The following is a 14,821-nucleotide window of genomic DNA, read 5'->3' as shown; positions in this document are numbered from 1 at the left end:
CCTACAACTTGATTAGTTTCTAGCAGGTAACTGTTAAATACTAGAGCTCTCGGATTGTGCACATTGAGGGTGGATAGCAAATCCCATGCTTCAATCCATTGGTTCCCTGTGCAATTGCGATTGTTCTGGTCGATCACGGAGTAGCAACTACGAATTGCACGGTCATCATTAAAAAAAAGAAATACGGTACTTGCCTAGTACAGCAAGGTGGGAACCCCCATCATCAAATACGAGCACAGTAACGGAACGACTTGAATAACAGGCATCAGAAGTTGGTGACCGCAGAAGCTCGACTATGACAGGTGGCTTAGGGGTTCCCATAAGGCTGTTTGGTGTGCGCTCGTTGACTTACTCTGATCAATACCAGACTCGATGCAACTACTATCGTCTCCATACAGATTATCGTTACAAGCAGGACGAGATTCAGGGTTCGAAAGTTTGCCCAATATATTGTACTTGCCTGCGCAGATGATTAACGATTAAACAATGTTAACAGCTCTCAAGGAGCTCAAGGCCTATACTTCAGGGAATTCTTGGATGCACTGGGATGCAAATAAGTATCAATCATTTTTATAAAGTTATTAGAGTCCTTTGGTTACGCGTTTACACCTTAAGTCGTGTACTTCAGGATGTTCTTGAATGACTAGCAATGAAACAATTGTTGAAGGCAAATGTGAAATATGCGAAACAACTACACCAGTTTATTTTTTAGACGCGGAATGCGTTCCGTGTGAAAAAAAAATTCAATTCAAAATTCGAAAATCTGTGTAAAAAAGTTTTATGATTTGTCGACAAATCATGCAAAATAGAGCAACTTTGGAACATAGAGCAGGGAAAACATATTTTAGTTACAAGAGAAAGATTGTTGCTTCGGGTCCTTTTTTCTGCTGTTCGAAACATGTCGGGTAGAAAACTGTCAAATCGTATGCATTTTTTTCATTGTCCCTACCCAGCCAGCAAAAGATGTTCCAGACAGCTTCAATCTCTCAATAACCTCTTTTTGATGAATCGTTTTGGGATTTTTCGAGTTTAGAAAATACCTAAAAAACAGATACACTTCGTCGCAATATATTATATTTATTGACATATTAGTGGTAACGAATTAAAGTTTAGCATCGATTTATTGTACATAAATAGCATCACACAAATGAGGTGCCTTTTCTTGTCTTAGTTGTCTTCACTCGGCACGTCTTGTTCCCTGTCCAACCGCCCGTGACTCACACGGTTGCTTTCCGTTCATTCCAGAGTCTCCACGTCTTCTCCGATGAACTTCCACGCGCTGCCAATTACTTTTTCCGCGCAAGTTTTCCTATGAGATTTTCGATCATGTCAGCGTCTACCAGTCCGATGAACTTGTCCACCACGACTCCATTACGGAAGGCCAGCACAGCTGGCACCGCTTTCACTTCAAATGTTTGCACCAACTCTGCGTTGTCGTCCACGTTCACGATGGCTAGGTCGATCTCCTGTGAGGGTTCTAACATTTTGGCCATTTGGGGCGTCAATATCTTGCACGGATCGCACCATTCGGCGTGGAAGTTCACGATCACTGGGTTGTCACTGTTGATAACCTGAAATTAGAGTTGAAATGAAAACAGTTGAGAAATATCGGAAAAACTTTACTAGTTCTTTGTGAATAGACGCATCAGAATCTCAAAATGTCCGTAAGATCGTATTTTTGATGTCATAAATTTTAATTTATTCTCGGTCAACAAAGTGGAGAGCTCAAAAACTAGCCGGGAGCCGTACCTCTTGAACTTCTGAGGCGTATATATAATTTTCGTTCAACAAACCATTTTAACAAAAACTAAAATTAAGTTTGCTGAAATGTGGCAAAATATTTACAAACTAGGGGAACGGTTCGCCACTTCATCTCATAGCTCCTATTTCCATCCCATCAAAAACAAAGCAGTGGAAAGGAATTTGGTTTGTTTAATATTTTTGCGATTTTTTCAGCAGTGAGCACGCATGTTGACAAAAAGAAGCGACGAATTTGGTGCCGTATTTCTTTGTTTAGCGATGAGATGGATATATGTAGGGGCTGTTCACAAACCAAGTAGACCGAAATTTCACTTTTTCGAACCCCCCCTAGTAGACTTTCGTAGACTTTTCCGAAACCCCTCCCTCCCCCCTTGCAGTCTACGTAGACTTTCCAAATTTTACAATTTATTTCCGAAAATTTCCCATCGATAATTCTAAAGAATTTACATTAGAACTGCCGAAGAAATTTACGAAGAGTTTTCCACGAGCATTTCGAATAATTTTGCTTATATGTCCAAAGAATTCCTGGCGGAAATTCCGAATAATTTCCGAAATTAAGAAAAATTCGGGGACTTCCCAGAAAATCTCCAGTGAATATTCTGAAGGGTTTTTCGCGGAAATTTTGGAGAATTACCATTACAAGTTCCAAAGAATATCTTGGACATTCCAAAGACTTTTTCTTGGATATCCCAAAATGCTTCCTTTGTAAATTCCAAAAAAATCCGTTGAAGTACGACATAATTCCCATAGTTTGCAAAGAAGTTCCTCCCGAAAATCAAAAGAAATTGTAGTAGAATCTGCAGTAAAATCCAAGTGAAGAATTTGAAAATTTTTCGAAAGTTTTTATAGAATACTTTGGAGAATTTTCCTGCTCAAAACAGAATTTTGTTTTGGTGAAATTTATGATAGCCGTAGTTCAGACTTTACTTCAGTGAAATTCATTATATATTTATGGAGAAACGCAAGTGATTATTTCGGTAACATCATGCAAAAAAAAACGGAAAATCCTAAAAAAATAAAAATTAGTTTATTTTGCACAAAGCTGCTGTATAAATCGTTTTCAGAAAAATAAATAAATAAAAAAGTCTACGTAGACTTTTGGTATACCCCCCCCCCCGTCCCCCTTCGTAGACTATTATAGACTTTTTCGAAACCCCTCCCCCCCCTTCAAGAGTCTACATGGTTTATGGACAGCACCGTACAGTGAGATGGAGATCGGAACAGTTCCCCTAATGGCGAATTAAACATAAAGGTTGCATGAAGAAGAAGAAGTCGAAGGATGATATTAGCAAAATATTGCACGGGGAAGCATACGTAAAAAATTTTAAAACTCTTCTCAAAAATTCTAGAAGCGATTTAATTAAAAACGGAAAGCAGTACGGGGTTGGACTTTTCTTATACTGTGTATCAAGTATGATATCATAAAATAAAATTTTAAATTGAAAAATTGCGTTTATTATACAGTAGAAGGAAAGTCCAACCCCGTACTGCTAACCGTTTTTAATTAAATTGCTCCTAGAATTTTTGAGAAGAGTTTTAAAAAACTTCCCGTATGTTTCCCCGTGCAATATTTTTCAAATATCATCCTTCGACTTCTTCTTCTTCATGCAACCTTTAATCGCAATATACGATGGTGATTTTGTCCTGGAAAAGTCGTAGTTGTAGTTGAGTGTCGCTTATTCTACGCGACTCCCAATTCTGCGCACTTTTCCAATACAATTTTATTTCAATTCATATTTGCTGTTATTAATCGAACCTAATAGAAAAGTTGTGAGTTTATTTTCGATGTGGTTAGAAAATAATACAAAAATTAGAGTTCTTACAGAAAATATAGGGAAAAACAAAATCGGTAAAATTCAATTTATCAAAAATGGTATCCATTGGCAGCAGTTTTTCAAAGGCTTGTACAGTGCTGTGCCCATATTCTGTTCACCTAAGGTAACCTAAGGTAAATCTGAAGAATAGCCTGTTTTGAAGCTCCGTATAGCGTTGTTTTTATGTACACTAAAAAATAAAAAAAAAATGTTGCGATGCATTCATAGAGAAAAGGGAAAACAAAACTTGTGCAATTGTGTGTTCCTAATTCCAATCACCTGAGAAGGCATTGTAATTCTTCCTTACTTCAATAATTTGTCTTTCTAATTCCCATCACTCGAAAAATTTAATAATTTGTCTTTCTAATTCCCATCACTCGAAAAACATTGAACTTCGTGGAAATGATAATACCAGATACCATTTTTCATTCTTATTTGTGGTTCAGAGACGACAGTTTTTTTTTCAATAGCGGACTTGCTAAGAAATTTTTCTCTAAGGCTTTATGAGCAGTTTGGTCCATTTATAACCTGGAACGCCATAATTAAATGAGTTGGGCTATTTGAATCTATTTGTTTTGATCGAAAACCTTTCTTGTCCAGTAATCACTTGAATGACTATACGTGATTTAACATAAGCATAAAAAACTGTGCTGTTCTTGAATGGGATAAATAACGTTCCTATTACCTTTTCATACAGAGTCGTAGACGGAATTCCATTTGCCCTCTCTGCTTATCTAATGGAACTTCAAAATTTTTACCATTCAAGTTTATTCACTTCCCCCTACCAATTTATATATTTTTTCTTTTTCTTGTGAAAATCAGTGTACAGGATCCATAACTAACTAAATACAAACTATATGAAAGCTCCAAAAATAATAATTTTCTTTGAATTTTCACATTTTTTATAAACATCGTACAAACTATATCAACATACTGCCGCAATGCTCGAATATCAGAGCATTTTCTGCTGTAGTCAACTTAATTTTGACCAAAATGTCACTTACCCCCCTTTATTGAAATTCTTACTGTATGAGACTGTTAGTGCTGCATATGTATTAGGTAGCTTGTGCAATGGAGTTTTTTTGTGGAAATATAACAATCACAATTGACCTTTCCCATCAGAAATTTTATTTATTCAATCGATTCTTTATTTTATTTAAGGTCAACTTCCCAAAGAACCCATATTTTTTATGCCTCTAAGGGCCGATTTCTTCACCTCCGCTTAGTGCTTAAACCAGGTTTAAGCGTATGGGTAAGCACCGCTTAAGAGTTAAGCGGAGGTGAAGAAATCGGCCCTAAGTATTTAAAAAAAATAAACCAAAAAATAAGACGAGAAAGTGCGGTTTGGGTTCTTTGGGAAAGTTGTCCTTAAATAAGCCAAAGAATCGACTGAGACAATAAAACGAGATACAATTTTTGACGGGAAAGGTTAATTGGAGACCCTATGACATTATTATTTATTTTTTCAGGCTAAGGCTGGAGTGACCTGTGCAGTGCATAAGTCTTCTTCGTTCAGCTCGGTCCATGGCTGAACGTCGCCAACCACGCAGTCTGCGGAGGGTCCGCAAATCTTCTTCCACCTGATCATTGCGCACTTCGCCTTCTTGTGCCCGTCGGATCCTGTCGAGATCCATTTTCACAGACTGTCCGACACTCTGGATACGTGCCTGGCCCACCGCAGTCGTCTGATTTTCGCGGTGTGAATGAGGGATGGTTCTCCCAACATTTGATTTCTCCCTCTCCGGAATCGACCACTGATTACTCGTTACCCCTTGCAACCATGGTAGTCCTCTATACTAGCATCAATAGTTTATAGGGCAGATATTTAAAAGATCTGTCGTCGGTGCGAGACCATACGATCAACAAAATTATCCAGATTTCAACTCCAGCATCACAGTATGGCTCATTCGCCTCTTCCACGTACCGTCTGCCATCTGCACCACATCATAGATGGTACGCAGCGCATTCCTTTGGAAAACTCCACGAGCATCGTTCAGGTCTCATGTCCGTAGAGAACTACCGGTCTTATGAGAGTTTTGCAGAGAGTCAGTTTGGTACGGCGACGAACTCTACTCGATTGGGGCGGATCTTGCGTTTTGTCCAAAGTACGTATGAATTCCTGCCACGATGCTCACACGAAATTTTCAACAACATCGATTTTGTCACCACTGAAACAAGCTCGTGGTGGATGGCTTTTTTGAGCCTCTTTCTATCATGTACTTCCTCCTCGACGTATTGATGACTAGTCCGATTCGCTTTGCTTCCCTCAGACCCTATGACATGACACTGTAATATTTGTGATTCGTTTGTCGAAACCTACTTTTTCGTATACATCTTATACTGAAACTCATTTTGGTAAACACAGTGTGCATCGAAGGTCGCGATTTTTATCAACTAGAAATGTTGAACAAAATCGCGGCAAATAAGTCCAGCAGCCATTATTGAACGCAAATCGCATACCTCTGTCACACGAGTCAAAGGATAAACGATCAAGGTTAGGACTCAAAAGCTAATTAATTCGTTTTCGATGAAAGTAAATTGCCGTTTTCTCTTCGAATGGTATCAGTGGATAATCCAGCAATGACACGAGATTCACCCAAAATCTTTCTATAGAGTTACATCAACAAACAACGCGAGAAGCAAGATTGCCATCATTGCTTTTCTAACACTCAACAGAGTATTTGCAGTCTATATATTCAACCAATATTGCTGGTGTGGTCGAAGATAATTTGCTCTCTATCGATCCCATTCCTCTAGGGATCAGAATTACCACTTTGGCAAATTAACGATGTCATTGTTGATGTTTGTGCTGAAATTATTAATATGTGCTCCTGTATATAAACCATATAAACCATACTCAGTCACATGTTGCTGAATCAAATCGATCGAAATAGTGTTACTAGAGGAGTGTGCCCAATCCTTCTCAAACATTTTAAATTCTTAGGGTCGCTTCTGTTAGATTAGTCGGTAATTTTTCATTGTCGTTTTCTTGAACAATAATCATGTTTTGGTTACACTGGGTTGTTGATTCAAAGTTCCCTATTCGTTGGGATGGAGCTCCCATCTTAGATATAGCTTCCAGAAAATAGCATTTCGCTGGATGCCAGAACAAACGCTGGCTGTTGAAACCGCACCTCTTCCCAACAATCATTTGGTAAAGCGCTTATAGAGTCAAACATAGTTTTCTTCAGCTAAAAACTAGTTGTTTGTTGGGTTTTGAAAACACACTTAATGCCTAATCGCTTTGAATGATTCTATCAAGTTTTTGTTTAATTTTAGTTCAAATTGATTTTGTTCGTTGGCGTAGTGTAGTGCGTGTTTAATGTTTTTGGCCCATATGACAAAAGCAAAAATACATCTACTATTTTTCCAATACAATAATTATTTCGTTGAAATTCGTTTTTCTAAGTGCACATGAAATTTTTCAGTATACAACGATTTCCGATATGGACAAAATCATTTCACATGCAGTGTTGATCATATAAATAGGGCTATATAAATCCATTACATACGGGTTACAAGTAACCTATCATTTTTACAAATCATAAACAAGTTACATTGCAACTAGTACGCCTGCGAAGATTAGTTACTAGTAACAATATTTTTTTGCAACACTGATGTGACTCAGCTCAACATTGAATTTAGTTACATTGTAATTTGCTTCCATAGCTATTGATGTTGCAGGGTAACTTGCTTCGTTTGACGTTTGGCAACTTTTGGAATAATTCGCATTGTGTTTTATTTTAATTATTAAATTCATGTCCAAATTAATGAACATACAAAAAAGTATGCATGTGCAGTATCTCTGCATCAAGATTATAATTCGGCACCAGACATCAATGGTGTTAGGAATTCAAATCAGGATGGAGGCTCCCCCACTATATATCATGATATTATTGTGTTGTTTTTGTTACTTGGCATCTACTATCCAGATAGTCTTTCGGTAACTAATTAAAAACTTTATTGTGACTTGAGTGCTTATGACAGTTCAATGTTATGGTTACAATTCAATTACCCTGTACCTAATTGCTTAAAAACTGATAACACTTTTAGTTTCAAGATGACTGAAAAATTACCCAAATGCAATCAACCGTGACTTGGAAGGTTTCAAGCATCCTAAATCCAACCATTATGTAACCTTTCATTTATTTTTTATATTTAAGAGTTGTTACAAGTGCTACTTGGGAACTTCGACTAACTTTTCCATGATGATATTGCACAATAGAGACAAACAAATGAGACATAATTCTACTTCGACATTTTTGAGATTGTACATGATAATCAGGCTCAAATGAAAAATATACTCTGAACAATTATCTAGGAAATCGGATTGATCTTGTTTTGCAATACTACACATAATCGAGATTGTCCTGTGCAAACAACAAGTCACACTAAAACATTCAATTTTGAAAAAAAAAAGAGATCTCTGACATTTTAGCTACATTTAGCATTTGGTTGTTGATGGATTTACAAAACAAAATCAAAGGCTATTTTAACGATCTGCATAATGTTATCGCCACTGCAAAGTCTTATCTGATAAACAATTGCGAAAAATCACGTACAGATGTGATATGACCATGAACATGATACTGTTGCTTCCTCAACTATAGCGCAGCGTGGGCTTAGTGGAATCACCAGGACTCGTTCCAAAATTGATGACGCATTTCTTATGTGACCTTTCATTATCAATTATTCTCACGCAAATAAAAACGGGTTTCGCAACCCATCACCAAAAATAACAACACCAATTCGATTGTGCGGTGTTTCTAAACAGTCCAATTATTATGACCGGTTCAATTGCTTGCCCTCATAGCGCACATACCTTCTGATCGAACTCATAGTGGTCCTTTATGACGTACTGCTTGTTGGCAACGGCCGAAAATGAGAACGTTTTCCTGATAAAGCGTTGACCCAGCAGCGTACTACGAATCATTCGTTGCATTCTAGGTAGTATCGATCTGATGGAGAGGGGAAGATTCGTCATAAATCTTGAATCAAATATTGAAGATTGTACATGTTCTGTTCAGTATGTTATGTAAAGCAAATTTTTGTTTGTTCTATGACACATTGGACATATCAGTTAGTCACACTTTTCGTACTTACATTGACAACAATTACCTAATCATAAACTACGGTAAGCGAAGAAACAATATACCACCAAAATTTTACACCAACTACACAGAATGCATTGAATTATGGATATTTGTTTCTGCGATGCAATGTTTTGACTATACTCACAATAATATTACTATGTGTCATCATCTTTTGCGCTAGGTGACAGCTGTAGTTTTCTCTTTAGCCGCTTGGTGGCGTTTAATTTTCGAATTCGCGTCTTGCCTCTCAGTGTTCATTATCTTTGTCTTTGTGATACGAATCGTTCGAGATGTGGTGGTGTTCTTCAGCACGTGCAATCTAATGTAGATGTGTTTGTAAATGATCGATCAAAACAGCTGGTACTAATTGAGGCGAATCAATGTACGTACATGCTTGTTATATACACATATATAAATGATCAATTAAAATTCTAATAGGATTGCTTTCAGTTATTATCAGATATCATATGGTTCAAAAACTCAATCTTTGTTCCATATGGGTCAAAAACTCGATACTAGTTAATTTTATGAGTAATAACATGTTAACAAGCTGTAAATAGATTTATGTTACACAAATTTGAGTGTTAAAAAATTGGCCAAACACTAAACTTAATTATTCTCCAATCGGCAAAGTTCATATTTTCATCTAACGTTCGCTGCGACGCAGGAAGGTAGAAATAAAAAGCTGACATTTGAATTGTGACGTCGTTGTTGAGATTGGAGTCTTTAGAATTGCAATGAGCTTTGTGATTAACATATTAGTATTGACTCCAGAAAGTTCCACCTTAGAGTTTTTGCTCGTTTCGATCCCAAATCGTCAATTCGATATTTTTATAGACAGGTAGTCAGGTTGTTGTACTTTGACACACTGTGTTAAGGTGTTAGAGATTCTTTTTGCTGGGGGACTTTGTCTTGCCCTTGTCGTGACCTCAGGGTCGTATAATTGCTAGCTCTTGGGAGAAATTGGAGGGTGGTCTTAGGTAGGGCGGAAAGGCTTCCCTTAATAAAATGGTCGAGGTGGAGTAAACGAGCTAATGAAAATTCAGATGGAAATAATAGTTTATCAAAAGGTCTAGACACCGTTGTAATTAGATTTACATTATATATTATTATTCATTCTTAATTGGGGATTAGGAAATGATAGGAAATGCACATCACATACCAAATCTCACTTCTGCTGAGTGCCGAGCGGGGACAGCGCGTACCGTGGGCACTGGATCCAGAGCACCGACTTGGCGTGGCATCTTTCAAAACTTGGCTGTTTTTTCTTCCTTTGGACGACACTTGATGCTCCGGCCGTACCGTATCGTGGCTAGCCGGCGATTTCCGTCGGATGACTTCTTCGATGATGAGCATTCTTGCCGGGCCCCACGTGGCACGCCGGTGGCTTCCGAGACTTTTTCCACACCTTGACCGGGCCAAAACGTGGCACACCGGTAACCTTCGGAACGAGCAATCGTGATCCGCCAAATAGACAACAAAAGTAGCCGGGTCTGACCGGGGAAAGCTTGGCAGGTAGCTCCAGAAGACGCTATTGTCGACACAAAACACGTTGCAGCGGATTCTGGGGTCTGTATCACACAACTCGCTAAACTGGCACTTTTTCCGCTCCTCCGTTTGGCACACACGACTGGCAAGCCGAAAAAACTGGGCTTCACCGATTTGGCGAATAAAGTGGCGCACTAATTTAAAGAAAAAAAAAGGCGTGATTAGATTCGCGCACTATACGAGGTGGTGTGTTCGACGGTTCACCTTCTAAGAGAGCTGTCGTAGGTCCGACAACTGTTTTTATGTCCCGTTATTTTTCCGTTCGTTTCCACACGTTCTCGCGCCTTCGGGAGCTGATGCGGCGCGAGTGACAGTCATCATCGACTGTGGCTGCCATGGGTTGTGCATAAGCGATGATCGGCGTGTGATCGAATAGGATTGGGGGAATTCAAGGAACATAGGGTTTTCGATATTTTCGTTGCATTTTTCATTTCAGATTTCAAAGGGTTTAGGCCCAATCAATATTAATGTGCATTATGTACAAGAAACAAAAACTGAATGGAAAATCTTATGTAAACTCATTTGACAGGTTACAAAGGACAATCACGGTATAGTTCACAAATGGGTGTCATATTGGCCGCTTTAAGGTTCCCCCAAACACACGCGATGCGACAGTCGCGACGCGATTCTATCGCTTGGCGACAGCAATTCTGTCGCCGTTGGAATGGAAGCGTAAATCAAACATTGCCTGCAGCGACTCAACGATAGAACCGCGGCCGGCGGCGACTAGTTGTCGCCGTCGCAGCGATGAAATCGCTTAGGTCTGGGGGAGCCTATAACCATCACCTCGCGTTTTTGTTAGACCAAAACTCAAGTAATAGTCAACCATCACATCTCAGAATCGTTTTTGAATGCAGTTTCCAACGCAGCAAAGACAACAAATTGGTTACCGCTGAGGTTTTTTTTAAATCTTTATTAACGACCGCTGTGCATCTTGCTATTTGAGATTTTCGAGCTGAAAGTGTGAGGTAGATACGATATTAGATTCTGACGGGATTCACCTTGAAACGGTAAATTTATTGTGAAGGCCACATATCAGTTTTTCAAGAAGACGAATTTAGTGAACCATTAAGCCCGATGCCCGCGTAGCGTCTTTTCGACGCAATGTGCACGCAACGTTAAAATGTCGCAGGTGATCATCGGCGCGGCGACATTGCATTTCCGCATTTTCCCGATGCACTCCTGTGTCTTATGGGGCCTTCCTTAGCCGAGCGGTAAAATGCGCGGCTACAAAGCGAGACCATGCTGAAGGTGGCTGGGTTCCATTCGCGGTCCGGTCTAGAATATTATTGTTCGACTAATTTTCGACTTTCTCGTCAGATGGGATTCTTGAACGGTCACTGGCTGAAACTCGATTGGACCAATATATTCTTTCCTGGTGGACAACCTTAACCACTTCCAATAACTCTTGTTTTACCGATGCGCATGATTTTTCTTCGTTGACTTGATCCTTGCTACCGGCCCGGTGGCGGCGTGTTTTTCCGTGGCGATGTAATTAGCCAAAACCTGACCATAAACCAAAACTATGAAAATGAATAAGCGCCCAAAAAATATAGCTCCATTTCGTCGTTCATAGTCTGTTGAATGTCCATACGGCAATTTTCAGGAAAAATAATGATTACAATTACAATGATAGATAGTCGTTAAAAGTATGTTATTTTTTTAATATCAGTTTATTGTGTTTTTCTCTATTTCAACGGTTCTCAACCTGGCGTACATGTACCCCTGGGGACAGGCATTGAAAACGTGAGTGAAGCGTACGAGCATTGATCTAATTCAATCATAGCATCCTACGCCAGTGAGTGAACAGCCTTGCTCAGATGGATACCAAACAACGATTATGAGCGATCGTTTTTGCGTAAACAACGAGCAACAGAGTTCGCTAAGCCAAACTTGGTATTGTATCCATGGAAGCTACGACTTGAGCATTCATTTTACGCTAGCTCCACTAGAATAAAACCAAAACATCTAAACACATCAGGTGTTCTGCTTTATTCACTCTCACTGAAAACAATCTACACGCTCATGCTACTGTTTTCACACGTGAATTTTCACTACTTGAAAAGCATACCAATGTAACGTGTAAATCCAGTTCCATACGTCAAAAACTGAAACGTCCAATGTTATAGAATTCAATGAAGAAACGAAATGAAAAACACGTTAAATATGTATGGAATGTTTTTACCCAGAATAGCAGATGCGTCCCATGTTCTTTTTATCGCTTATCAAAAGTAAATATCAATACGATGATACTAATAAAACACTTGCAAGATGCTGATTTGAATAACATAATTATTTATTTATAAAGAAAAAATATTTGTTTCCACATTTCACATCCTTAACCTCTATTTTTGTTTGGACAACGCAGTTTTGCGTTAAATTATCTGGTACATAGTTCATTTGATTCCGGTTTATTGCTGGGTGTAAGACCATATTAAGGTCGTTCAAATCGCACTATTCAGGAGTTGGCAAATTATAATGTATTCATCTTTTAACAGCGAAAAAAATTGTCCGGTTATGAAGCTTTGAAAAATCTGTAAATTGAATTATGGCATTAGATAAAACTAGATAAAATTCATATCAAAACTTACTTCACCTGTACATTTGAAATTGAAGCTTGGTAAACTATCAACTATCGAAAAATAACTATTGAAAAAAAATAACTTCGTGATTTTATTTAGCTTGTGATTTAACGATCAGTATTCGTCAGTATTCTGAACAGACACTTTTTGTCGGCGTCATGTTGTTTATATTCACGCACAATTCATGCTATGTGGAATGATGTTCAAAACACGTTATAATGACTGGTATTTTCCAGTGGTATCAATTCATGTTCATTTTTTGTGACTTTAACGTGAATCGCTAGTGGAGGGGTCGGTTGATAATACACGTTCGATTCACATGAAAATGAACATTGTACAAACGTGTAACATATTTTCAGTGTGATTCCAAGTTGCTGGGATGGAGGAGAGAAAGTATCAAAGCCTCCCATGCAGTGTATTAGAGTTCCATTCTCATAGCGGACTAAATTTTTCCTAATGTTTGAAAGATTTTTCTAACAGCGTGTGATAACAACACTCATTGTTAGGTTACCAAGTGATTTGCTTCGCTCAGTTGTCTCCCATTGGTGAGCGATGAAGATCTTTAAACTTTGAATCAATGAACGCCAAACGTCTACGATCTAGAAACCATCATCGATTTGGCCGTAGTAGAATATCAAGTTGGCATGGATTTAGTCGATTTTTACTCATGATCTGATTTTTTTCAATGCCCTGTGGGTACGTTTGCTAGTCTCTGGGGATACCGCATGGGGATGGCGCCCCTTTCTTAAAAAAGAATGTACAATAATTAACATTAAAAAAGCAATTTGTATCTCATCTACCTAAAAGAAGTTAGATTAAAAGTTCAGATATTTGATAAACATTCAATATTCAGCTGCATCTATACCTGAAAGTCTACGTCAGCGGTTCTCAACCTTTTTCGTGAGAGGTACCCCTTTGAACTTTTGCATTAATTGAGGTACCCCCTATGTTTTTATGCTTTAAATGAAAATAATCGTAAATATATGAAAAATGGACCTGAAAACTAACGGAATAGCTCTCCATAAACTTTTCTGAAATATTAATTTTCCGTGAAACTTCCCAATTCAAATTAAGGCCATATATCGAGCTTCCTACAGAACTTTTTTTGACTATTGAAGTCTTCCTCCTTCAATAGAAGGGAGGCTTCCTAGCCTCTCGAAAGCAGGATTCCGTGCCTCTACCGATAGAACCTTCCGAGCGTCTTAAAAGTAGGCTTCCAAGCCTCTTGAAAGAAAGTTTTCCAGCCACTTAAAAGGAGGCTTCCGAGCCTCTCGAAAGACCTTACGAACCTTTAAGGCTCCCCCAGACCTAAGCGATTTCATCGCCGCGACGGCGACAAATAGTCGCCGCGATTCTATCGTTGGGTCGCTGCAGGAATTGTTCTATTTACACTTTCACACCAACGGCGACAGAATCGCTTTCGCCAAACGATAGAATCGCGTCGCGACTGTCGCATCGCGTGTGCTTGGGGAACCTTTAAATGGAAGGCTTCCTAGCCACTTGAAAGAAGACTTCTGAGTATTATTTTGAAAGGACGCTTCTGAGCCTCTTGAAAATACACATCCAAGTCTTAAAAAAAAAGCCTCTTCAAAGGAGGCTTTCGAGCCTCTTTAAAGGAGACTTTCGAGGCTTTTGAGCCCCTTGAAAGGAGGCTTTTGAGCCTCTTGAGAGGAGGCTTTTGAGCCGCTTGAAAGGAGGCTTTCCAGCCTGTTGAAAGGAGGCTTTCGAGCCCTTTTAAAAAAGCCGGGTAGCACATTTGTCTTACATTTATTTATTTGTTTATTTATTTATTTATTTATTTCGTCAAGCATTGTAGACTACAAACACATTGTTTCACTTAAACACTATCTGTTTTAATCACTAGACAACTATTATGCTATACTATTCATTGTTTTCCTCACTAGCGTGTTAGACATTGATATGTCGATGACCTCACAATATTTATTATATATGTTCATCATAGAGTTGAGCGGTCCATTTTTAGCATAGGATGTGCGTTGCAGATTTAGTTGAAATAAGTCAC

The 14,821-nt window shown here is 38.6% G+C and overlaps 1 protein-coding gene across 2 annotated transcripts; it reads right to left on the bottom strand.

Annotated features, from left to right (window-relative positions):
• Window positions 1-1,057: 1,057 nt before the first annotated feature.
• On the bottom strand, window positions 1,058-8,841 carry LOC134226709 (thioredoxin, mitochondrial). Of its 2 annotated transcripts, none has more exons than XM_062707665.1 (3): window positions 8,679-8,841; window positions 8,398-8,563; window positions 1,058-1,571 (listed from the first exon to the last, which is right to left on the bottom strand). In XM_062707665.1, the coding sequence occupies exons 2-3, from the start codon at window positions 8,557-8,559 to the stop codon at window positions 1,287-1,289; spliced, it is 447 nt and encodes a 148-aa protein (XP_062563649.1). In that variant the 5' UTR covers window positions 8,560-8,563; window positions 8,679-8,841; the 3' UTR covers window positions 1,058-1,286. The 2 variants fall into 2 exon arrangements, with proteins under 2 accessions (XP_062563649.1, XP_062563650.1); XM_062707666.1 differs by having other exon boundaries at window positions 8,398-8,533; window positions 8,679-8,839.
• Window positions 8,842-14,821: the final 5,980 nt, after the last annotated feature.

The sequence above is a fragment of the Armigeres subalbatus genome, chromosome 3 (genome assembly GCF_024139115.2).
Source record: "Armigeres subalbatus isolate Guangzhou_Male chromosome 3, GZ_Asu_2, whole genome shotgun sequence".
NCBI classification, from domain to species: Eukaryota; Metazoa; Arthropoda; class Insecta; order Diptera; family Culicidae; genus Armigeres; species Armigeres subalbatus.
The sequence above is the reverse complement of the archived record's forward strand: the minus strand, read 5'-3'. Positions and strand labels throughout refer to the sequence as shown.

What these genes read in the sequence shown, in the direction of transcription:
- LOC134226709 (XM_062707665.1), bottom strand. Translation starts at nt 8,559, where the DNA reads ATGACGAATCTTCCCCTCTCCATCAGATCGATACTACCTAGAATGCAA. An exon ending in ACTATGAGTTCGATCAGAAG is followed by an intron (nt 1,572 to 8,397) that starts GTATGTGCGCTA and finishes CTCTAATTTCAG; the next exon opens with GTTATCAACAGTGACAACCC.